Below are 26625 nucleotides of genomic sequence, written 5' to 3'. Positions count from 1 at the left end.
TGAGCTCATGGATGGTCAGTCCTTGCACCCATAGCTCCGTCTATAAAGTTGAGAGTGGTTACATTTTTCCATCCCTCAGCTGTGTAGCAAAACCAAAGTAGTGAAGGTGACTGCTTTGTTGTGGTTTGAATCGCCTTTAACGGTAGTTTCCGGTGTCAAACTGTGCTTGTAGGTGTAGAACAAGTTAAAGGTTGACCCGACTGTATCAAGTTCTCCAACATCAATCAAGACTTCATATATGTTTTGTTTTTCTATATGTCTGAGAGTTGTATTTTCCCATCAGAGATGTGTACCTGTGTCTCTGTAATCCTGAGAAAGTCTGTCAGACAAGGCTCTTATCCTGTCTGTACCTGGAAGTGGTGCCGTGACCTGGATAACAATGCCTGCTTAGTGAGCATCAGGGAGGATTAGAATCTGGGAGGCCTCCCCATTCACACTCTACAGGAGATGTGACTGTACTGTAGAACAGCCAAACAGGAGACATTTACCGTCTCAGACAAAAGTCAAGTAATCCTGGTACCCACAATGGAGAAAAAAGCAATCCGCATAGCGGATGCCTATTTTTGCTTATCTTTTTTAAGGGGAGACAGTGTCTCCAGACTTGATAACAGTTGAAACCTTCATAGCATACTAATGAAAGGAGATTGTTCTGCCTTTGTTGTTTGAAAATATGCTTTTCTCAGTTATTTTACTAAGATGTATTTTTTTTTTATTTACCTACAGTATCACAAAGCAATCTTGGCAATTGGATCCAGGTTGTATTCCCTCAGAGACAAACAGTGTTTCTGAGCATCAATGGCCTTGAAAGCTCTGTATTCCAGGAAGTTTGGACTGAGTCGTTTGATCTTATCTCATCTCTTCCAATATTGGATGCAGTCTGTGCTTCGCATACTGCTTTTAAACCTGTTTAAACTTGATCTACAACAGAGCAGATGGTCAAGGACGAATGATATCAGTTGATGAAAATCAAATTGTCTTGGAATGGGATACTATAGCTTTGACTGTCAGTTGATGATTCTTGAACCTCGAAGTCTTGAGCTTTGAATGATCTAATAGCAAGTAGTATGTGTTTTTGCTTTGGGGGGAAGGGCCTGAGTTCTGATGTCCATACACATCAGGTTAGGTCATCTTGAAGAGGTAAGTGGCGAGGAATGTCTTGTTTTTGAGTCTTTGAAATAACTAGCTTGCAGTGTTGCGTGATGTTATACAGAATGGTTTAATATAAAGTATGATACCTCAACACTCGAGTTTTGTTGCTCAGGCTAAATCTTTTTATCACCTTCCACAGTGGGGAATAAAGTTATTGGCTGGAAAACAAGTCAGAACACACATCTTTGTGTGTACACACACACACACACACACACACACATACATACATACATACACAGTTTTTCCCTGGCATTATTAAAAGAAACCCATGGAGCCACAGTGGACCACAACAAGCAGTAGTCTGAGGGAGATGAGTAGCAGAGCAGCTCCATCACTGAGGAGAGGGAGAAGACAACAAGACAGAAGCCCCAGGTCTGTGCCCCAGTTTAATCAAATATTTCTCTGCCTGCCCCAGCCATGGCTCTGGAGGAATGGTGGGTGTGTAGGTGTGTCGGCGTGTGTGTCGGCGTGTGTGTCGGCGTGTGTGTCGGCGTGTGCGTCGGAGTGTGTGTGGCGCTAAGCCCTGAGTGATGGAAGACCTCAGGAACCCCACTGTGGAATCATGGCCTCACTCTTCTCCATTACCCAATGGAATCAGTCCCAGACCTTGTCTGCCAACATCTGGGACATATACTTGTGTGTTGAGTTAGTATGTGTATGTGTGCATGTCTGTGAGTGTTCATGTGTTTGTGTGCAAACATACAATGTTGCAGTTCATTTTCCATGACTTAGCTTCATCTTTTGTTTTGTACACTATTTAATTCCCTTCTTGTGTTTGAGAGAGATTCTGTCTCCAGAACAGTCCTGTTGAACCCCCCCCCCCCCCCCCCCCTCTCCTCTCTATGGCCGACTGCAGTCTGAAATTGAGCAGTCTCACCCTACTCTATGCATACAGATGGAGAATTCACTATTTGATATACCCCTGACCTGAACTTATTTAAAAGGCTAGACTAGTCCAGGCCACTGTCTCTCTCTGTCTCTCTGTCTCACTGCCCTATCTCACTCTGACAGATTCTCTACCACACATGGGAACTTAGATTGACAGGGGGAGTCAGAGTATACTTTGCCTTTTGAATAGAGGCAGTCTAATAGGTCTTTCTTACACTTCTATCAATCTTGAGAAGAAGTTGTCTGAAGTCTAGAACCATACAACCACAAGGTCACAAGAAGCTATTCTAGCGTGTTACCGCTATTAGCTTAAAGTCATTATTGTCACCCTCCTGCCTCTCTAAGTATAGTAAAGTCTAACTGCCTACCATTCTAATTCCAGGCTTACCTGACTCTACAAACTTTGAGACGGTCAGGGAGCTTTCTCCTGTGCTCTCCAGTGATTCCTGTCAGACAAGGAACATTAAGCCTGAATGCCTCCGCAATCTGTCTTGTCGAAGGAAATTGCTTTCTTCTTGTTGTTTTGCAGAAATAATATACATGACAATTTAATAGGGCGATTCTCTCTCTTCTCTCTCTTCTCTTCTCTCTCTCTTTCTTTAGTGTGATTGCAATAACTTCTGCCAAATGTCTCTCATTAGAGCCATTCTGTCTTCTAGAGTGTTCTTCTGGCTGTTCTCATGTCAGCTCGTCACTCAAAGCCCCAGCTCCTGAGATATGTGTTTAGCGAGCACACAGACTCCCAGCCACTTCATATCTCATTAACCACTGATCAGCAGCCTCTCCCTCCCAGTGTTACAACCTGACAACAGGAATCACAATCACTATTCTTACCCTATCGTCTATGGCTATAGTCACTGTGCATAGAAGGTATGTCTGTATGTGTGTGTGTGTGTGTGTGTGTGCGTGTGCACAAACTATGCCTACAGACCATCTTGTTATATTAAGACATCCCACAGCCTCTGCTGAGAGACTCCCCCATTGCCTTTACATGGGTGACACACATGATTTTGCAAGCCTTCTAAATCTCTTTAATGTGCCATCTATGGCTCTCAGTTATAATTGGATGTATTACAGAAGTGACTGGAGGCAAAAGGAGCTGTGTTTAAAAGAAAAAGCTAATTTAGGTTTTAAAACGCTCATTACCACAGCAAGACGGATAAAAGGGCAGCAATGACCTTCAAAATTTCCACAGGGTGTTCTAGTGGACGGAGGATTAGAGGAAACCTCCAGCAGCAAAGTGATCACACACTTTTATTCATTGAGTTATAACTGTGTATAACTTATTTATAAGCAGCCTTTTGTACAGTATTGATCTACTCCCACTACAACAATGACTACTTTTTAACTTCTCATACGATTGTGGTGAACATGTTCCGACAATCAATTCAAATCTGGTGTTGTTGTTGTTGTCAGTGTAATGATCATTAGGGTTACCCCATGCGTATGCTAGGCGTTAACTCACAGACATTAGCATTGATGTTATGCTCGAAGGTAATGAGGTGTTAAATTCAAAATACAGCAGAAACGCAGCTAAAAACCAGGCTAAAAAATACCTGAAAGCCAACTCGAGGGAAACATCATCTCTCTCTCTCTCTCTCTCTCTCTCTCTATCTCTATCTCTGTCTCTGTCTCTCTCTCTGTCTCTCTTTCTCTCTCCATTTTTAACTTTTTTTTTTTTTAACTGACATGAAGAACTTTTCATCAGTGTCCTGTTTCAAAGGGTTTCATACCTGTCCACCCAGACGGTTGGTCTAATCAAATATTGAAACTGAGAATTCCTTTTATCTCTACACCTTGTTCCTGATCTTCATGTAGCCCTGATTTGAATAACAAAGGGAACGTCAGTTGGGAGATGAAAAGGCAATTTTGGTCAGCTCCCGTCAGTTCATCTCCGCATTTTTCCGGATCCGACTGTTGTTCTCCTTCGCAAAGGCTCTTTTGATTTCAAATACCCAGTGGACACATGATTATAGAGAGATTAAACAGATATATAACCATAAAAAAACTCATTTGAATTGGAAGTTATCCTTTTCATTTGGAAGTGAAGGGTGCGAAGTTACTCCTGTAAGACTTGAATGTGCTCCAACTCTGTGGGTACATGCTGTACAGAAGCTTTTCACACTAAAGACTATATCATTGTCTTCAGCATCATAAAGCTGTCACTGTTGCAGAGAAAGCACATTATTATTTTCTGAGGACAAATGAAACAGTGTTTCTCCACCGTCACATGCGGATGGATGGTGTCTGCATTGTGCAGTCTGAGTGAGGGATTTATATGCTCTACCACTGCATTGAAGCAAGCAGGCCTTCCACTCTATAGCCGATGTACCATGCTGTGCCTCCTGTACTCAACCACTTGGTGCCTTACCACGGCACAGCCACCATGCTGTACTCCCTGGGCCTCCACGCTGCAGGCCTTGTGTGTCAGCCCATGAATTAACTGTGGACGAGATTGTTTGGGGCTTTTGTGGATGGCCTCGCCAACACTGGAGTTTGTTACAGTGACAGGCTTTCTCACAGGGTAACAGTGTGTTCCCGCTCCACCAGACTAGGGATGTTTCAAAATAGACCAGTAATAATAGGCCTGGCTCCGGACTGAGAACACTGTTAAAGATGTGCTCCCACAGGACTAATAACCAGCTTTGTACAGAGAAACCTGACTCCAGCCCCTTTAAGACAGAGTGTTAAGCTATCCCTATTGTCTGGACTTCGTGTCATTGGCTGTGTGTGGGGGGGGGGGGAAGCTTTTTAAGTCTAAAGACATGACTTAGCTGTGACTTCTTATTATGTTGTCACTCACAGACATACTGTAAGAGCACTCTATGGTCTCTGTAGGCGTTACCTGGAGGTTACTGGAAGAACAACATGTACAGAAATAGCTTGATCTTTGACATGTTACTCTCTGGTTTTTAGTTACCTCTCTATACTCACCTCCTTGTTTAGGTCTGACACCAAGGTTCCAGGTGGCCTTGGCAGAATGTGAAAAGTCATCCACTTAGCCCTCACAAACCCCCCCCCCCAAAGAGTTTACTCTCTTCTCTCTAAACCGTTCATTTGACCCTGTTATCCCGACACATGCCAACGAGCTTCAGTGTTAAGTGATACAGATGGGATAGGGACCAGAAGAACGCTTCCAAGCTCCGTACATAATTTGGCATGCAGGTCCTAAACCAACTGTATCCTCCCGAGGATCCCTAGGGGTATCAGTGGTTCTAGTGGAGGATGACCTCGGCTTACTGGAGTGGAGCCCTCTTCTGCTTAATATGTGCATACATATGGACAGCCCGTCCTTTGAGTATAGCACTCCTCAACTACTGCTGCTCACCGAGACAGGCCTTCAGCCAAGCGTGAAGACTACAGACACTGTGTGCAGTTCTTCTCCTCTCTGCTCTCTCAGTAAGTTGACCATTAACAGAGTTTCACAGTGTGGGCGATAACGAACGCAGGGGCATATACTGTACTGCAGAGGGTGAGTTGTTCGTTGTGAGCCGACCTGCAGGCCTTTTCATGTGTAAACAAGTTTAGTCCTCTGTCCCTAAATGAACCAGCCCCGGCCAGCCCCCGCTAAGCAGGTGCCTTCTGTGCCGTGCAGAGTTGATTACCATGGTTACTCTCTCTCTTGGTGCTACACTGGAGAACAGATTGACTGCTGGGATTGAAGAGTCTGGTTTTCTCCAGAGAGCCTCAACCCACCTGGCCTAGAGAACGCTTTGAAATGCATCGTACAGACGGGGAGACTGAGAGGGAGAAAGAGCTAAACGGGCCAGGGCAAATCAAAGAGCACTTTCTTCTTTCCCCGAGCCTGACGAACGCTTTATTTTGCCCCTTCACATTTCAGCTTTATAGAGAACCAATTCTCAGGCTCCGAAAATGTGTTCCGAGTTCACATCTAAGGCCTATAATGTGAGATTGAGCTCTGAAGTTACCTCTGATACTGGCAAGTGGGGTAATCATGTTCTTCCACAGCAATTCTTGACTATTTGTTTGTGTGTGGACTGGCAAATCTTTGGAGGGCCTCACCAAGGTGTGTGTGTGTGTGTGTGTGTGTGTGTGTGTGTGTGTGTTTTCCCCCTTAGGACTGATACTGTATAAGCCATCGGTCACTCCAGTAGGCAGTTGTGTCATGTGTAATGAAAAATCCTCTGCCCCCTAATGGACTCAGCAATGCTGTGGTGAGAGTTGTTGAAGGGATGGAGGTCTTTGATCATGGTGGTTGTTGACATGAGGACCGAGCAGAATTATGCAATAGTCATTGTATGCCCAGTCTTGGCCTCATTACCTATTTGGGTGGTCTGTCCAACTCCACGTTCAATAAGCCTTCATTGTGTCACAAGCTGGCTCAAATGTTTGTGCAGTTATTTTTTTATCTTAGTTTGGTTTGGAGTTGATTCCCTTAGATTGTATTTCATGGCATTCATAGTGCTCTATTCATTTTAATGCTATTCATATTGTACTTTTCAGATATACCTCAATACCTGTCTCTTTTTACACTCTCTATTCCCTTGATCGGATATTCAAAGCCGCAAACATGCACACTTCTCACACGATTATGTCTACCTCTTGACAACGATTGTTTTCGCTAGCCTTATTAACCTTGCCTGCGTTGCTATGTTAACAACCACAACTATGATAATGTTTCCATTCGGTTTAGCCTAGTCTGGGAAAGTTCCCTGGGCTGTGTGCGTCTGGTATATGAGTTTTCCCCTGACCGCAGGGGCCCACACAGCCAAGCACAACAAGGCCCTGATACTCAGGAGGAAATGAAAACCGTGTCACCATCGGAGTGTGAGAGAACGGGAACCTCAACGCGGCCTTCCGTTTACATCGACCCCACATGGAAATGTCTTTGTCCGCGTCTCGATCGTAAAAACAAAAAAACCTGGCTTTCTTCCCTTTTGGATTTGGATAATTTCCTCTGTCACTTTCTAGTACCTTATTTTCATCCTAATGTTTTCAGAAGTGTACTGATAAAAGTTAGGAAATGTGAAAAGGAGGTTACTTCAAATTGTCAAGACTCACCCTTCGAGTTTGGGTCAGTGTTGAGTCAACAGGACTCTTACTTGAGTGACATTTTTCTGAAAATAATCCAAGATCCATGTTGATGTTCATCTAGATTTACTGTGTTTATCATTGATGAATATCACAAATATTATTAAAATCCTTGCTTATCTCAAATGTATATTATCTCTTGGAAAGCTAAGAGGTTTTTTTTAAATTATTATTATTTATTTATTACAAATTTTCATTAATAAACCTGATGCTAGATGATAGTCTCCATCTGGGAGGTACTGCACATATAATAACCTTTCTCCCTACTTTTGCTTTGTTGACTCAGACAATAGAGCCAAGGTCTCTGATGACATTCAGTAATTGCTTGATACTCGAGACCCAAACTCAGATGAGGAAAGAGTCAACAGCAGCATATTAAACTAATTGGAGAGGCTCAGAGGTGTCTGTCTGGCAGTTTAATTGAGACCTCAATGTGGTGTGTTGAAAGTACAGCAGAATAGCCTTTAAAGTTCACCACCTGACGGATGCTAATGGTGAGGTGTCGAGACGAAGCCATTCATGTTTCTTCTAAGAGAAATAGGGAAACAAAGCAAGCATATTAATAAATATGTGCTAGGCTAATGTTTTTACTTCACTTCTGCAACGGATCATTTAAGACGCCCGCCTCACAGTTTCCTATGTGTTTCCCCCCGCTGTTTCCTATGTGTTACATAACTGTTATTCCCATCCTGGCATTGATCCGATTGTTTTCAAAGCGAGCTTGCCACAAAGCCTGTGATTTGCCGGAGAACTGCGGGATATGCAAATGAGGGATCTATCAGTCAGGGCTGTTCATTATCATCACACTGTTTTCCCACCATGACTTTGTTCTCTTCATACGTTGTTATTTAGAGGCGATGACATCACATGTCATCAAACCTCGATACGCTCCCACTCCTAAGGACTGACTCAAGTGATTCTCTCCGCTATAGGCATCCAGGAATTGATTCAATAGAGCTCTTACTTTCAGCTCCATGTATTTCTGCCTTTTCATTATTTCTACAGCTATTGTCTTCTGATCTGCAGGCAGTTCACACTTTTCATTTAGCTCAGGGCACCAGTGCCAGAGGTGGTGGGGGGTCATGGTGCTGGAGGCTGAGGGGTGGGCTGGGGGATGATGGCAAATGGCAATATGGCAGTAGTATAGTTATCGCCTCAACAGAGACTAATCTGGTCTCACTGCTCTCTCCCATTCTATGATTGAATCTTTTCTTTAAGTCACCCCCCCCCCCCCCAGTCCCTGACTGCCACACCCAAAGACCAAAGACCTGTACTCTACCTCCACTATTCGCTACAGCTGTATAAATGGATATACACAACATATCCAAACATCCCTTCTCACCAGGAAGCCCGCTATCACAATAAATTGCATGATGCAACATTGAGCCCTACCTATATTATCTAAAAGATAACAGGAGATGGGTTCGGTCCACCGGATTCCACGGGAAAATACCTAAAAAACAACGGAGGTAAAAAGCGATAACAACCACACAGATGGTACTGTTATTGGAAATGGAAAGCAGAACAGGAACAGAAGAGAGTTGACCTAAGCGGGTCTATCCTATCCAAGATGACACACCGGCAGATGGAGAGAGCGGAAACAGGGGGGGGCCGCACACAAGGGCCTGGAAAAACAACGCAGGAGCATGTTGAACCTTCCGAAAGACAGAGAAGAGCGTTCTGTCTCCGTCCAGCCTGCACACATGCACTGCAGCGACTCGGGACAGACACATGACGGAACTCTGAGCAGGATGATCCCTCCGGGTAGAGTCAACTATGGAATGCTGGGAGGTGAGGGAGATGGGGCCAGCCCAGGACATAGTGATGATGTCATGGGGCAGGAAGTGGATGCTGCAATGGATAGCTGGCCTCGGGCCATAGCACTGTGGCTAGAACACAGGTTCCTGTTTCCCTACTACTACACATGATCTGATTTATAGGCTTCCCTCCACCACATCACCTCTCTGAGACGGAATTATCCAACCCAAGGCTGTAGCACTTTTTGATATCCACTTAAGTTTAGTCGATGGCAGACTGGAGGCAATACATCATTTTTATAAAGAAAAATGATGTTGCTTTTCTGTTGTTTTGAGTTTGCGTCTGGCCAAGTGTGAAAAGACCCAGCAATCCATAACCTCAGACTATCAGAGGAGACCAATGAAGTCTTGAACTTTTTCTTGTCTTGATGCCATACTACACCCCATCAGGCAATAAGACATTGTAAAGTAGAAACACAAGAGGAAAACCTTCATTTGGAATGCTGTACATGTCAGATTAGTGTACATATTTAGAATGGATAACATGATCATGTCAAACCCCTGGTCAGTGAGTTGGCCTTTTCATGATTAGGCTGTACTCTCTCTTTCTCTCAGGAAACCGTATCGTAAGCTTCTGTTGTTTTTGGCTCCAGCAATGAGATGTCTGTTGTTAATAGACTGGTGTGTTGCTGCTGCACATAGCAGCTACAGTATGGGGGAGGCATGTCACTTTCGCTGCTTGTGTTATTGATTGTCTGATGTTCAAAACCTGTACCCACATTCATGCGGTTCAAAACTACCATCATTTCAGGAACATTTGGCGTCCAGCTTCACTCCATTAAACAGCTGACTCCCACATAAACATCATGTTTGTTTTAAACAAACTAAGCGTTAAAGACAGCGGTTTTATAACTTTCTATCCTGGTCTCTCCCACAGTGACAAATAAGAAGCCGCCCCACGTGTCCATCACCAAGGTGAAACGGTTCCAGGGCTCCTCAGCCTTCGCCAAGAGGTCACAGTGGACTATCAGCCAGCTAAGACAGGTCAACGGCATCGACTCCAGCAAAGTGAGTATGTGTGGCAGTAGTAGTCTCAGCAGGACAGGTGTGTGTGTGTGTGTGTGTCTGTGTCTGTGTGTGTGTGTGTGTGTGTGTGTGTGTGTGTGTGTGTGGCTGAAATGCTATTGGAGCAGCATGGGCATCTTCCAATTTTGACACCATGTCATGTAAATTGGTCTCTCTCTCTCTCTCTCTCTCTCTCTCTCCCTTCATCTCTCTCTCTCTCTCTCTCTCTCTCCCTTCATCTCTCTCTCTCTCTTCATCTCTCTATATAAGGACTGTCCAGAGTTTGACTTGATGTTTGACAATGCCTTTGACCAGTGGGTGGCTGGTTCGGCTGGCGAGAAGTGCACCTTTATCCAGGTCCTCCACCACACCTGCCAGCGCTACAGCTCAGAGACTTTGTCAACTGAGTTTGTCAACTGTCAGTCCAAACTGCTGGGAGGTAAGGAGCTCTAACCCCAAACAGTTAACCCTCTCTCCCTCTTTACCCCCAAATATTTGGTTGTGTGGAGTGGAACTCACAGCTCTCAGACTGTTCGCCATAATGTTTTGATCATTCATTGAGCCTACTGGCACCTGATTTGTTTTTAATTACTGGCATCTTTGTGAATTAATTATTGAATGGCTTTTAGCAAGACTAACAGTCTGAAAGCACCTACTCCAAAGTTCATGGACTGTTTTTTTCCAACTTTTAGAAAATTACCCTGACTTTAAAGCTTTCCACTCATTGCGCACTGATTGAAGATGATCACTAGAGAATGTCACGTTATCACATATCAGATGTGTTATAGGTTATTACTATTCCCATTGGTTTTGAATGATTCTATTGCTCAAGGTAATATCAACACGCCCTAATGATCTAATCAACAGTACTGTTGTTGACACTGGGAGGTTGGAACAACCAGTCCATTGAGAACTAACCTTTTGTCCCAAGGAATATTAAATCACACCTCCTTTAATAATGAAACACAAAAACACAGGCTTGTTAAAAAAGAATGATTCACCAATGAATTGGACATCAACAAGCTATATCAACAACATCAACAAACTATATACTTTATAGTCACCCTCTGGGCTTAGTAGTGCGAGCATCTCACAGGAGGCAGAGGGTGCTGGGAGAGATCGAAGCTTCCTTTTTGGTGGGCTTCAAACCCAGGGAGGGGGGGGTGTTGAAGAACCCTGCGCTGTTTAATCGGCTATCGATCTGTTTACCCTCCAGCCTCATCTTTGAGCAATACTCAGGCCTGTTCATTATTCATGGTGTTATTTCTGGCACCATGCTCTGATCCTACTCCCCCATGGTCTCTAACCCTGTGTGTGGTGGTCTTGGGAGGGGGGCCAGAGGCCACTGTGTAGGTTGGGGGATGTATACATTCTGTAGGCCTACCTGTGTTTGTCAAACGGCAGAACTGAGCCTGGAAGTACTGTTTCAGAGCTGTTCAGTAGGATTTGCAGTCAGGTTGTCAGGTTGTGGCTACAGAAGACACACCATGTAATGAAAGATGCTATTGACTTGGCAAACTATAGAAGTTATCTGGCTGTGTGTGTGAAATGTGTGGTGTGTGTGTGTGTGTCGGGGGGGGGGGGGGGGGGGGTGACTGACGGTGGAGATTACAGCTCAGCCAAAGACATTGTGACAGGAGGAGAGGAGATACCGCCAGCCTGCTGCCAACAACTGTCCCCTCCAGTTTAAGTCTCACACCAGTGCAAAACAAATATCATGACGCTGCTCAGGTGTGGGACCATAACTGTGTGGGAATCTGATCTTCTGAAATGGACTGCAACCAACTCTCTCTGAAGGGCAGAAAAGGACCACAATCAAGATCCATTCTATGCTTATAATGTTCATAACTAGTATATTATAGGCAAGCAAGGTCTTAGCAACACTGTACAGTCGTTTGACATGATCCCAAGATGAATTAATTCAATAGGCACAACAATCTGACTTTGTTGGGTTTGACATGATGAGTATAATGGTGGTCCTTTACTGTATGCATGCAGGTTGTAGGCTTGTATAGATTAGATTTAATTTAGGTGATACGTGTGACCTAAGAACGTTTAATAGCCCGCCTATTACTACACAGCAAGGGTAGAGGCTCTCAACACACTCTTGGATACGACAATATCTTGTTTATTAGATTTGCCTTAACGCAGCATGAACAATGCCATTCTTCTCTTCCCCCCTGGATCACCTTGACAAGCAATTATCTATTCTCCAGAAGTTTACCAGTCAATACCTTCTCACTTCTCCGTTGACCGTGTAATCATTAAGAAACGGCTTGTTGTCTTCGCGTGAACGCTGGCAGCAGCAGCAACAGCACAGTGGAATGAGGGAACATGATATTAATTGGACAGACTGGGTCTCAGGGACGCTTGTTGTTGCGCTGTGAGAGATACCGGTCTGACAGTACAAGGGCAGGAGGATTATCTGTAAATTGTTATGAGGACTGGTGTTGTTCTTACATTTATCTCAAGGACAGATTAGATGTCGCAATATGGCAGACGGAGGTGTACTTCATCTGAAGATTGTTTCAGAATGATAATGAGGCTGAATGCTATTTATTTTTCGGGGGTCACACTTTTTACTTTGTTGCCTCTATACCTGTGTTGTAACTGTCATTAAACCTATTTTGAGCCCGAGGGTGTTCACAGTCTGCGCGGACCAGCTGTGTGGAGTACTCCAGTACCTCTATAACCTGAGCCTCAGTCTGGAAAAGGTCCCATCAATGTGGAAAACATCTTGCCTGGTACCGGTACCAAAGAAAAGGAACCCCAGTGTACTGAATGACTGTAGACCGGTAGCCTTGACATCCCACCTCATGAAGACCATGGAAAGACTGGTGCTAGCACACATGAGGCCCCTGGTGAAGACATCCTTGGACCCCCTGCAGTTTGCCTACCAGGCAGATATTGGTGTGGATGATTACGAACTACCTGACCAACAGGCCACAGTTTGTACGACTGCAGGGATGTGTATCGGACTGGGTGGTGAGCAGCGCTGGCACCCCCCAGGGGACAGTTCTGGCTCCCTTCCTCTTCACACTCTATACCTCAGACTTCAGGCACAACACAGATACTTGCCATCTGCAGAAGTTCTCAGACGATTCTGCTATTGTGGGATGTATCAGTGGAGGCCAGGAGACTGAGTACAGAGGACTAGTGGACAGTTTTGTTGAGTGGTGTGAGCAGAACCACCTGCTACTCAACATCAGCAAGACAGGATATGGTGGTGGACTTTAGGAGGACTAGCGTCCCCCTGTCTCCTGTTTCCATCCAAGGAGAGGATGTGGAGGTGGTCTAGAGCTACAAGTACCTGGGGGTGCACCTGGACAATAAACTGGACTGGACTGGTAACACAGATGTCCTGTACAAGAGGGGCCAGAGCTGGCTTTATTTCCTGCTAAGGCTCAGGTCCTTTGGCGTGTGCAGGACTCTGCTGAACATGTTCTACCAGTCAGTGGTGGCCAGCGCAGTGCTATATGTGGTGGTATGCTTGGGGGGGGGGGGGGGGCAGCATCAAGGAAGGTGACACCAAGAGGCTGAACAAGCTTATAAGGAAACATTTGAACATACTGTTACACAAATGATAAAGTACTGTAACTTTACCTTTTAAATTACCACGCAGATACCGTAACTGGCAACTTCATGTATTGTGTTACTTTTCTTCTCTGTCAAGGACTTCCATCTTGGTCTTGTAGCGTTGTTGCTGTAGCTTCATCACTGTGTTGTACTTTCGGTGAAACACTAAAAGTCTCCCTCAACATCTGAGCCAATGCAGGAAACTCCTTGTAGAGGCGTAAGTGTGAAGCACACGTGCAGGCGCTAGTTTTTAGATACTTGATGGGCCGTGTAATTGGGTCTAAAGTAAAAGCAGCATTGCCGGGCTAATGTGGTAATTGCCTTGTTATCAGAGCAGAGTTGGTCCACAGCACGTACAGGCCCGCAGATTCCCACAGACTCCGGCAGGTCTCTCGGCGCGGATTGTGCTTTGGACTGTAAGAAGTCTTATTAGGACGTTGGCTACGCTTTCATCACTTTTTTGCATGCTTAATGTTTAGCTGTCTCCTTTTTACTTTGAAGAGAGCTTGTTAATGCGAGCTTTCAGGAGAACACTTAGGAGACATCTGTTTTTCTCTCGCCTTATAGGTCTACTTGCAGTATACAGTCAAGGGAAACTCAAAGCAAACTTTGTGTAGTCCACCTCCCATTAAGCTCAAAACAAAACAAAACTCAGTTTCAACTTCAAAACTGTCCACTAACTAAAAACTTATAATTACATTCAAGGACAATGACCCTTCATTTAAGTTTTTATAATTGCCCCCTAGTATAACTAGATAACACTTTGAATTAAGCCATTTCAGTAACACAGGTTTTTAAAAATAATTAACACTTAATATTGTCCAAAATGCAGTTGTAATACTAAGATAATAAAGTCATTGTCTGCATAAATGCTATTTCTTGACATTCTAAATTGAGACGTTCTTCTTGATGTTTTTTTGTCGCAGAAGATCAAGCCGTAAATTCAGTCATTTTCCGTTGCAAGATCTTTTTGAACAGAATGAGGAAAGAGATGGTGTCACACCACGGTCAAGTCAGTCACCTACTGAGCCAAGGTAAGACGGAGACAAACCAAACCCTAAACCTTAACCAAGATGATGAATATCCCTTCACTAACAAGTGGTAAGTTCCCTGAATCATCAGTAATGATAACGCTAACGCTGTCTTTAGAAGTGCATCCATGTGCACTCCCTGGAGGAGATGAGCTATTCATGCTCCATACTGTCTTTGTGAGAGAGGGTTTTTTTCTGAAAACCAGCCACAGTTTGTGATCTATGTTGATTGGCTATCACCCCTCAAGCTGTCAGGTGAACCAGGGTAACTCACTCTTTGTGAGGGGTTCAAGGTACAGTATATCTCACGCACAAGGACAGTACAATGATAAAATAACCATTTTATAGTCCACTAACGATCAATATTATAGATATTTCAAAATCAATATGAATTATATTGCAAACGATTCTTCTAACTGCTGTCGGCACGGCTAGTATATGAACAGGCTTATGGTGGGTTCAGTATGATTTGCAACCTTGACCATGAGGAGAGAGCAGTACAAATCATGAATACCTACAGTAGTGACAGCTTGGTTGTCAGTGGCACTGTGCTACAGTACATAGTGTGGACAGAGTGTTCTTTGTTTGTTTCCATGAGCTTCCTCTGTTGCTAACTGCACACTTATTAGCTAGTGCAGCGGTGACTAAACTAAAGGGTAACTCTGCTTCTAGCGAGGTCAGATTCCCTCTTCATGGGGAAATGTCAGAAGGATCTCTCCCCGTCTCCTCCTCCTCCTCCTCCTCCTCCTCCTTAGTGAACTTTAGCGTTGAAGAGATTCCGGTTAGATCGCACCTCCCCTCCACGTGCAAACGAAGAGAAATGGCTAAAGGAGGTGTATTGAGGAGTGACTTAAAACACAATTAAACAGCAACAATGGAGGGGGGGAAGGGGGGAGGTGGAGAACATCCTATGGATTTGGCTTCTAATCTGCGGAAGAGAGTAGGGCGCTTTTGCGTCTGCTAGCAGGGGGGATGTGCTGTTGGCACAGTGGGGGGGGGGGGTTGGGGGGGGGTTGTTGGCATTTCAGTTCACCCTGCATTGGTGGCATCAATCTTGTTGTCCCCTCCCCCCCTCCCCCGCCCTCGCTCTCTCTCTCTTCATCTCCCCCCTCCAACTTCTCTCTCTCTCTCCCTCTCCCCACCACCCTCTCTCCCTCCCTACTACTCCCTCTCTCTCTGTCCCTCTTGCTGTGCCCATTATATGCAGCTCTGTCTCTGTTGAGCTGCAGGGTGTGATAGTCACACTGAGGAGAGGAGAGGAGGGGAGGAGAGGAGGAGAGGAGGGGGGAGGAGGGAGGAGGGAGGAGGGGAGAGGAGAGGAGAGGAGAGGAGAGGAGAGGAGCGGAGCGGAGGGGAGGGGAGGGGAGAGGAGAGGAGGGGAGGGAGTTCCACTCCGATCTGTTTTGATGTGTTATCATCACTTGAACATAATGAAGTGAAATGGGCTCTCAGTTAATCTTAGTCCAAGATTATAACTTCACGTTTCATACCAGCCTGATATTTTGCACGCAGCAATGACAGGGGCAAAGACCAAATGTTCTGGACACATTTCTACAGGTTTGTAGTCAAATCCATCTCTTGTGTTGTGTTAAATGGACAAACTCACCTCCACTGAAAAGAGCATGTATGTAAACACCCAAAAAGAGTAAGGCACCATCCTGGCATAGAATAGATATGACAATTCACTTAGTTTAAGTTTACATACGAAAAATGTGTGTTTGTGCTTGTCTGTACGTGTGTGTGTGTGTGTGTGTGTGTGTGTGTGTGTGTGTGTGTGTGTGCGTGTATGCGTGTGCATGCGAAGTGGTGTTAAACTGGGTCACTCACTTTCATAACCAATCAACAGAGCCTTGACGGTAAATGACGATAGACCTCTTCATCATGTGTTGTTGACAGGGTCCTGTTGATTAATATCGTCCCGTTCTCAACGGTGCTCGTTGGCCTGCCATTACTTGATTAGAGGTCAGAAGCCTGAGGTGGGGCCGTGTTTTGGTTCGCTTTTCCTCCTTTTCCTTTTTCTGCCAGAAAAAAAGGTCTTTCGTTGCAACCCCTTTGCCTTACAGACCCGCCCTGATCATTTTGATATCATGGGGGTGTCGAAACAAATTCTTCCTGCATTTTTGAAGTAGGAGTGTCCTCAATGTAGCCTACACTCAGGGAGGTCAGATTCCTTCACAGGGAAAATCACTGAACCTTTACAAAAGCCCCATTTCAAAGACTTTGACCAGTGAAACAGAAATACATCATAACAAATGTCAAAGTCACATGTGCCAACATTGGTGTCAACAATGTTTCCTACTTGACTGTTCACCCCACTAGAGTGACATTTGTACTGAATGGAGGTTAGCTTTGGTTGATGGAAAAACGTGGCATAGCAGTGCTTGTTGTTGAAATAAAACCTTGAGGAACATCCTCCATGGATAGTCACAGCAGAGGAAGAAGACAGACTTGAATCGCTGTGCACTCACACACACACACACACACACACACACGTACATATATACTCATACACAGACACGCATACGCACACACACACACACACGCACGCACGCTTGCACACACAGCCCCTGACTCAGCCCCATGCTGCACCTTCATCAACTCTACAGAGTACAGACACCAGTCATAGTCACCATGGTTCCCTCCTCCTTGCCTGCTCTGTAATTACATTCACCATGGGGGCAGTTCTACCCACGCTACCGCCGAGCCGGAATAGCCCAACCCAGGGAATGGAGTGAGACGCAGGGGAGAGGGAGGGGTGTGTGTGTGTGGGGGATGGAGGATGAGGAGAAAGTGAAGAGTGTGTGTGTGAGTGTGTGTGTGTGAGTGATGGATGGAGGATATGGAGGATGCAGAAAAAGTGAAGGTTGTGTGTGTGTGTAGGAGGTTGAGAAGAGTATCAGTCTCTCTAGGCTCCCTCTCAAGAGGGGGTGATTAGAGGATCTGTGTGAAGGTGAAGAGGTTTTGTGCTGTGTGTGTGTGTGTGTGTGTCTGTGTGTGTGTGCGTGTGCTTCTGCTCTCAGGAGTGTTGTTGGGGGTGGCTTTGAGGTAACTGTAGCATAGCTTATTATTTAATTGCATGTTATTTAGGTTATGAATAATTGTATTCCGTGTAAGCTGAAGTTAGCGTTAGTCTTTCCACATTAGAGGCTGATGGCTTTGACTGATGTTGTTGGTCCCCTGCGACTGCAGAGTAGACAAGGAAAGAAGAAACTTTCTCTTCCCTGGACGCTTATGAAACACAGAGCCTGAAGGGAAGGGCATTCTGCTACAGTATCTGTCCGTGATCGATTTAGTCAGTCTAGGAACCCGAGAGAAAGCTTTTTCTTTTTTTTTTCTTTTTTTCCCCAGCAGACGGCATTGACTTTATCAAGTTAGTTCACTTCCTTTGAAGCATCACCAGCTGGTGTCCCCGTCTGCTTTTGGGACCTGTCACGCACCCTGCTGTGACGGAGTGCCGCAAAATTACCCATCAGCCAGCCTACCTGCCTCCACGCCGCGGGACGCACAGCAGACGGCGTGACTCTCCTGTGGCAGTAGATGGAACAGGGCCGCCCATAACTTATTATATGAAAACAGCCTTCCTCTACTGCAGCACCGGTTGTATTTCATTTCATATGTCATATTCATTGGGCTCAAAGGACATATGGAGGTGTCGGTCTTATGACTTCTACTTTTCCAGTCCCAGTTAGATCAGGAAAAGAGGAGGCAGTATAATATTGCGGTTGTATTGTCAATCTATAAAAAACACTTTATTGAATGAGGGTTGTGACTGGTACTGCTGTATGATACTGTACTTGCTTTTGGTTGGATTAGTCATCGGATGTTGGGTAGCAAACTCCCAGTTCAAAGTGGATGTCCCCTCGGCCCAGGGTGCTGTGGTCTTCTGACTCTGAAGGCATCAGTTACATTGACGTCTATTGTGCTTCCCTCTACAGCCTAGTCAGAGGGGCACATTGTTAGCCCAGACCTCTGTTTTGTGTGTGTGTGTGTGTGTCTGTGTGTCTGTGTGTCTGTGTTTTGTCCATTGTGCTCACGGAACACTGTGGTACCAGTCCTCCGGTGAAGAATGGTTCCTTCAGAACTTTGGAGCGCACATCCAAAAGTCCCCCCCATTGTCCCCCTGGACAGCCAAAGCTGCAAGCAGTGTCAACAACACAAGAAATACAACACAGACGTATCTGCCCAAAAGTGGCTCACCGCCCTCGGATTTATCTACACGAAGCCACGGATTCTACCGTCGCACTGGCACGACGCTCTGAAGAGAAGGCATCGGGGGGACTGCCGTCCCCAGCAAAAGCCTTGTTGTTAGCGTAGCGAGCGACAGCAGCGATCCCCCCAAAGTGCTGTAGATTAATAGCTTGTCAGTTGCAACATCCTCACGGTTGGGGCTATCAGAGGAAGACTGTGTTCTCTCCTTTCCTTGATATATTTGCATACACACCCACACACACACACTTGCCTGCCCAACCACACAAGGACACAAACACACACACACACACACACACACACACACACACCCCAGGGGTTCCCGGAAGCCAGCGAGCTGGTGCTGGAGTTATAAAAAGTGAAAAGAAGCTGCAGCTGATTCGAACGTGTTGAAACAGCTGAGCGGTTTGTGTTAGTTCACAGTGGGAGACGTGGAGAGGTAGACTGATGAGGTCGCAGCTCAGCCAACCATGTGTGTGACAGAGGTTAATTTCATTGGCTCATTTCTCACAGGAAACCAATCTTTGAAAGGAACTCATTAGCGGGCGCCCCGGGATGTCCCTCTGATAGGACCGCTGTTTGTTTCTACCTCCCTGCGCCCTCACTAATCACGCTGTGACGCGGGTCGCTGACCTCAGCACCGCCACTAGATAATGAAACAGGTGATTGATGAAGACGCAGCGCTACGCAGACGCCTGCTTTGTCAGTGATGAGAACAAGTTTGGTCTCAAACTTTCTCCTCGACACCTGCAGCAGCTGTACAGGGATGTTAACTCTGATCACTTCCACTCTACAGCGAACTCATGATCTCTCTCTCTCTCTCCTCCCTGCTCCCTTTCTCTTTCCCTCTTTTCTGCCTCTCTCTCTCTCGTATCTCACTCGTTCTCCCTGTGTATCTCTCTCTCTCTCTCTCTCTCTCTCTCCCTCCCCCTCTCTCTCTCTCTCTCTCTCCCTCCCCCTCTCTCGTCTCTCTCTCGTTCTCCCTCCCTCTCTCTCATATCTCTCTCTCCCTGTCTATCTCTCTCTTTCTCCCTCCCGCTCTCTCTCGTATCTCTCTCTCGCTCCCCCTGTCTATCTCTCTCCTTCCTCTCCCCGCTCCCGTTCTCTCTCCCTCTCTCCCTCCCCCTGCCCCCTCCTGCTCCCCCTCCTCCTCTTCTCTCTCTCCTCACAGGTAACAGCATTCTCCACTCAGCAGCAGACAGTGTGACCAGCGCAGTACAGAAGGCCAGCCAGGCGCTGAACGAACGCGGCGAGCGGTTAGGTCGGGCGGAGGAGAAGACGGGCGAGATGATGAACAGCGCCGAGGTGTTCTCCGTCACGGCACACAAGGTGAGACCGCCGCTGCGGCGCCAACGCGCCACGAAAAAAAACATATCGACCGTCCTCCTGTCACACGGCGGCCCCGTAATGTTACAGTACAACGTTCCCCTATCGTCACAATCCTGACTTTCACTCATCCTTCATTCAAGACTGATTTTTTTCTTTTCTCACCGTACGTGGAGAAGGTCAACTCGTGTGAATTCTAATATAGTAATATAGTATCTAATATAGTAATATAGTCCAAAAAAGAAAGAAATAATGAAGTCCAAAATAAAGTCAGTGATCAAGTCAGCCTAAAGATCAAGCGGTGTGCTGTATTTAAAACCTGAGGTGATTTCCAGCAGCAGCAGTTGTTCCTACCACTCCCCTACTCAGCCTCTCGGCTGTCTTCTTCCCCCAGTTTAATGGTCTTGTTAGAGGAGTGTATCTCCCACTCCTTCTCTATTATTCCCTCCATCCTACTTCCTCTCCGCATGGGTTTCTCATCTCCTATCCTTCCCTATCCCTCTCATGCCAGGAGGACTCATCACACGCCGCTTAACGACCCCATTAGCATAATTTGATTTTACTGCAAAACAGGGAGGAAATATGTTGAATCTCCCTCTGCTTCTTCCAGTGCACTCCCATGACGGTTTGATCATTTTGAGCTTTCTAATAACGTTTGCTGTGTTCCGCTTTGCTCCTGGTATACCCGCCGCTATACACGCCGCTTCGCCGTCCCGCTGTTCTAGAGGACACGCACATTGGGCAGACATGAGCCAACCACAGGGGGGGGATACCTCATTTGTTTGTTTCTAAAGCCCTCCACAATTGAACCCACCCAACAAAGAAATGAGTATGGGTTTTGAATAATGCATTGTCGTAACGATGGGCTAATTAAAAGCCGTTTGAAGGGACGGACTTGGCCTCTTGCTATCCACAGACGAAGTCCCCCCCCTGCGGCGTTCAATTAAAGGACAAGGCTGAGGAAAAAGCTTCCCTGCTTTTCTCTAACCCAGCGGAGAATGGCTATAAACCTCCCCCATTACAGACTCACACACACTGTCAGCTTCTCCCTCATTCCATTCAAGCCATTAGATGCTTAATTTTGTGGGCTGCTTAACTAATTGGTTGGCTTGCATTTTTTGTGTTAAGACTCACTAAAGCCCTTCCCAGAGGCAGTTTGTTAAAAAGCTGGAGCCCTCCAGTGCACATGGATAACCAGCTAATGTGATGTAAAAGAGATACTGTAGTTACAGCTCCTTCTGCAGTGGGGAGTCATGACTTTCCTGCCTGGCAATGACAACGACCAAGGCCTGACATTAAGCATGCAATAGATCTTTTTAAAGATGTAGGTATTCCTTCATTATGCCCGTGTTCCATATGTATGAGTAGAGTGAGGAGCACACTGTCCGGTGTCTTAATGCCAAAATCACTGCCAAGAGGCATAAGTAAGTAGTGAGACCCTGCATTAGTTTTCTCCAGCAGGCCGTCTTGAATCTGACTCTATCTGTCTCTCTGCAGTCAGTCTCACCTGCTGTGCCTATCTGTGTGACATCAATTCATTAGACACGCTATTGAGCTACCTGTACCATCCATCCATCCAGCCGTCTGCCCAGTCTGCCCAGTCTGCCCAGTCTGCCCAGTCTGCTCTGTCTGCTCTGTCTGCTCTGTCTGCCCTGTCTGCCCTGTCTGCCCTGTCTGCTCTGTCTGCATGGCCGTCTGTGCTGCTCTGCTGCCCCCTCTTGTTCACTCTGTAGATTTCAGTTCTCTGGCCTCTATGCTCCACTATCGCAGTGTGTGTGTGTGTGTTGCTTGTGCACGTGCGCACGTGAGCAGAGAGTGTGTGTACTTGTGATCGTATGTGCGTGCGTGTGTCTGCGTGCATGTATGTATGCGTGGGCATCTCCACTCTGGTCCACTCAAGTTGTGAATGAGATGAGGTGGCTTTGGCCTTTTCCCTAACGAGCTCCCAACCAGGCCCGTTAGACCCCTCATTAATGAGATGAATGAAGTCACAGTGTCCCCCGTCACTGCCTGAATAAAAAAAACCTGGATCCTGGCCGCTTAGCAGCGCCCGAGGAGCAGGAGCAGCCTAATAGCTCTTATTCCTCCCAGGCAGAGGTAATAAGCCCAATGTGTGTCCTGCATCTCCCTGTTCTATTACTCACTACCACCGCCTGCCTGTTTAGCTAGAGAAGCAGCATCAATTAGGTTCCTTCTGACTTTGTTGTTTTTGGTTGGCTCTCGATATGCTGATCGTGGGTGGGGGGGGGGGGGGTTCACCTCGGTTGCAGTTTTCACAATGACGAATGTAAATGTTGATGATGCTGTTTTTAGATGGAATATATCCAGTCTGTCTGGCAACCTGGCAACCTTCTGTAAACTCATTTAGTCAGAGTGCTGTGCAGTTGGTACCGTTACAATGTTGAGGAGATGTTTTAGTTTGGGTTTAATTGATTGGGAGACGTTTGGCGTTTCTCACGGTTTTTTTCATACAGTATTATACCTGTAGTAGAGTTACAGTACTACACTTTTATGTACTGTTATCTTCCCTCCCTCCCTCTCTCTCTCTCTCTCTCTTTCTGCAGCTCGCCATGAAGCACAGAAATTAAACCGTTGCCAAACCTTCAGGGGGGAGGGGGGTGTCCGCAGAGCGCGCCAGATGCAAAACACGGGACGGATTTTCAGCTTTTATTATTTCACGTTTTAATCATTACTATTGTTAACAACAGTAACATTTTAATTTGTGTTATTTTTTGGGGTGTAACTCATTCTTATCGTTGAAGATCTGACGGCGAGCGGGGGGGGGGGGGGGGGGGGTGGGGGAGAGAGAGAGAAAGAACCTTCTGGGACAGTTCTGACAAAATGTTCACGCCTTCTTTACTTCCTCTGACCTCCCAAGAGAAACTCCTGCCGTGACCAAACACAGCATTGACTGACAAACATGGTCATTAGCACCCCCCCCAACACACACACACACACACACACACACACACACACACACACACACACACAGTCACAGTCACACACACCCCGACACACCTCACCGCCAATCTTGGAGTGCTAAGACCAGAAATGCAATGCTTCGGTTCCACTGGAATTCAAAACAAGTGACTTGATATTCAGTGCTGGAAGAGTGGGACTTGACATGCGTCCGAAGAGCTGAGTGATATCGTTGACATTGACGTCAAGACAAACATGGACACAAGGTCATTTGGCAGTACAGTATACTGTTTGGGCAGTCTTAATTGTTGTGACCATTCATTTCAGATACGACCAGTTTAGTGTTGCAGACATTATTTCATGAAATCTAGCAAGCGTGAGACTGTGATTATAGGGACAATGTCCCTTATCAGGGCTACCACACACAACCATCCACACTACTGCCGGTATTAGTTTGCTGTTTAGGCCAACCCAGATGGTATATAATATGCTTTTTCAGAGTTGTTGGTATTGCAAAGATGTGCGTTTTAGCTAGGCTATACTGTTTGTAACATTTTGAAAGTGCACTTGAAGCAGTTGGTTGTCAGGATAAAATTTGAAGGTCCATGTGGAGGTTTTGGACAACAGTAGTACAAGTACCATTGTCAACAAGCTTCAGCTATTGTAAAAAGCATAATTGTACCACAAATATCAATGTCAGTACAGTTGAATCATCCCTAAAACTAAAGTTTTAAATCCACCCCTGGCTGTATTTCAACTCCAGTCTTCAAGTCCTCACCTTGTACTTTTTGTATAATTTGGGTTTATCTCTTGTTTTTTTCGGATGTGTAAAGCGCCAGATAGACATGTTTTCAATAGCAGCATTGTGTCGTAGTTTTATTGTTGCCGGTATTATCCACTGACTGCAAACCGTGGCTTCCTCACAAGCAAACACACCACCCAACAGGTGGACCGAGTTTTGTTTTATTAAGCTTTTGGGTTTTGGGTTTTCTATTTCAGCTGTTGTGCTGTTACAATGCACCGACAGCTTTACCTTTGCCTAGCACTGTTACTGTATGTTCGTATGAAAGTTCCAGTTGCCTCAACTTCTAGTCCGCTTCAGTCCTAACACTTTGGATGTTCATTGTTTTAATAAAAAAAAAATTGAAACTGACTTTCTTATTATGGCTAATGTTTTTGTAGCAAGTTTAACATCAAGTTATTTCTTTTTATCTTAATATGCCATCATGAATTAGAGGTGAACTGGTGATTTGTTGATTTGTAGTGCATTATCACGTTTCGTTTTTAACCCCACTTTGGTGTGTGTTTTCACACTATCCACTTCAACAACAAATAGAGTAAGTACAAGGAGAACTTGTAGGTGGTGACTGAGATTTCATAGCCACAAATACAGTAAATTGTTGTCGCTTTCAACTTACAGTACGTACAGTATGTACACATTTTTATCATTGTTCATATTAAACATGGAAAGGTGAGGTCCCTTCATCTAAGTGCAATGGTTTTAAATCAGTGCCTTTTAAGCTTAATGTTCACTAACATTTTGTTTTGATTAAGAAGAGTAATGTTTTTAAGATGGCATTCATGGTAACCCAGGGTAACACTGCCTTGATAGATAGATTGATGAGCAAAACATGAAGGTAAAGTATGTTTAGAACCAGGTTTGATTTCTGGGTTATTATTGATGCACAGTGTGGTGGTAAGTTTATTGAGATCATATGTGTGATTTCTAATGCAGAAAGTCAAAGTATGTTAAAATAGGATGGTTTACAGGAATGTATTGATCGTTAAGAGGGATGCTCTCAATAATGCTGGTCAGATCTCACTTATCTCATTTTGACTAATACCTATTTTACAATGAAAATTTGAATCTATGTGAATCTGCTTTATATTGTGTGAGGTTTGAATGTAACACAATGCTTTCTTTGAAAACTGCTGTCACATTTAGGTTTTTTTTATCATGTTGTCCATACATAAGTAAACATTTGGACAGTCACTACATGCAAAATATGTATGTTAAGATATGCCCTGTCCTTCCCTGTCCTTACAGAATATACACTGTATTATACAGTATAAACTGTACCATTTAACGCTAATAAATACACACTTCACCCTCAATGTTTTAGCACCTGTAAAATGTTGCTTATGTTTGAAGAATAACTATTTTGTGTATAAATCATTAAATGTGTATATCCTGCCGAAATCCAATGTTTTTCATGTCCCATATCATACCTCACATCCTTGGGAGGCTGGTGGAGGTAGAAATTGGAGGGCGGGCTCATTGTAATGCATGGAACAGAATGAGGAATGGTATCAAACACGTTACCATTCCTGATTCCGTTCCATGCTTTACAATGAGCCCGTCCTCCGATTTCTACCTCCACCAGCCTCCCCTGCTCACATCTCTACTTCAGTGGCACAGCATGGGGTATCTCATCGTCAAGAGCAGGGTGTGTCCGACCCTCTCGCAACAGAAACTGCAGTTCTCACTTTCACCATCTGATGTCAGTATAAGATCTATCTGCAAACCTCTATGATGTTTCATAAGGTCATAGAAATGTCCTACACCCACATAGCAAACTAAGTAATGACCTACAGCTACAAGGGCACAGTTTGAACCAACCCAAATCCTCCATCACTCCAACAGTGCATACACAATACATGGCCCAACTCAGTTCCCAGCATTGTGCTGGCAGGATTTGATTGAATTCCACCCAAGCTGCCTGTTGATTGCTTTCTGTTTTCTATGAATTGAGAAAGGACTCAGACACTGTCTGCTATTTTTAATATTAAAACTGTCTGTGTAAGAGATTAGAAAACCAAAAATAAATCCCTCTGTTGTGTAGTTGGGTTGGGATGGCGTAATGTACTGCTGTGTGTCCAACCAGACGGGCTTTAATGCCCTCGTAATTGAACAACATCCTGTCTGGGGTCAACTGAAGAGTGAGGTGGATTCAAGTTCACAGACAGAGGTGAGTAGAAGAGTGAGGTGGATTCAAGTTCACAGTCAGAGGTTAGCAATCTGTCAGTTGAGATATTCAAATACCCGGTTTGGTTTTACTTGATGTTTTAAAGATTCATAGGTATTCATAGGCTTTCAGCCACATCACTTTGAGAGATTGCCTATGATAACAGTATGCATTTAACATGCTAAACCCCTGTAGCAGTTAGTGTTGTCATTGACGTTTAGGAGCACTTAAACCTGCAGCTTTGAAAGTATATACATGTTCAACTGTCAGCACTATGAATTATATAGAGAGAGTGTTTTTGCGGTCTACTCAGTTGGGTTTGTGCGTAAGCACACCGTATGAACCATGGAGTAACTTGGCAACTGGTAAAAAAAAATGGTTCCACTCTCTGGAAATGTGTCTTTAAGGACGCTTCATGAAACAGTTCCAGGATGCGGTGAAAGGACGCCTAGATATTCACCTCAGTTGTATCACAACAAGTGCATCTACATCTTGTTAAAGCTGCCTAATACAGAAAGGTTTCAGTCAAATCGGAACACTTCTGAATACTTCGTAAAGCATATAGCATAACTATGATGGAAGAGGCTAGGGTGTTGTTGTTTTTTAAGTTATTAATTACTGTTAAAAGTAATTAATAACTTATTAATGTTAATCCATTGACCAAATCAGAGAGAGAGGAGCTTCCACAGG

At 45.0% G+C, this 26625-nt stretch overlaps 1 protein-coding gene across 1 annotated transcript in view; it reads left to right on the top strand.

Moving 5' to 3' along the window:
* stxbp6 (syntaxin binding protein 6 (amisyn)) overlaps window positions 1–25109 on the top strand; it is a 55008-nt gene extending 29899 nt beyond the window's left edge. Inside the window, exons 3-6 of the mRNA XM_083683194.1 lie at window positions 9784–9914; window positions 10182–10350; window positions 19896–20053; window positions 22615–25109. Coding sequence (XP_083539320.1) covers window positions 9784–9914; window positions 10182–10350; window positions 19896–20053; window positions 22615–22638 — 482 coding nt within the window. The 3' untranslated portion in view covers window positions 22639–25109. The remainder of the gene's footprint in view (window positions 1–9783; window positions 9915–10181; window positions 10351–19895; window positions 20054–22614) is intronic.
* The last annotated feature ends 1516 nt before the right edge of the window (window positions 25110–26625 follow it).

This window comes from Argentina silus (genome assembly GCF_951799395.1).
Source record: "Argentina silus genome assembly, chromosome: 13".
Taxonomy (NCBI): Eukaryota; Metazoa; Chordata; class Actinopteri; order Argentiniformes; family Argentinidae; genus Argentina; species Argentina silus.
The sequence above is the reverse complement of the archived record's forward strand: the minus strand, read 5'-3'. Positions and strand labels throughout refer to the sequence as shown.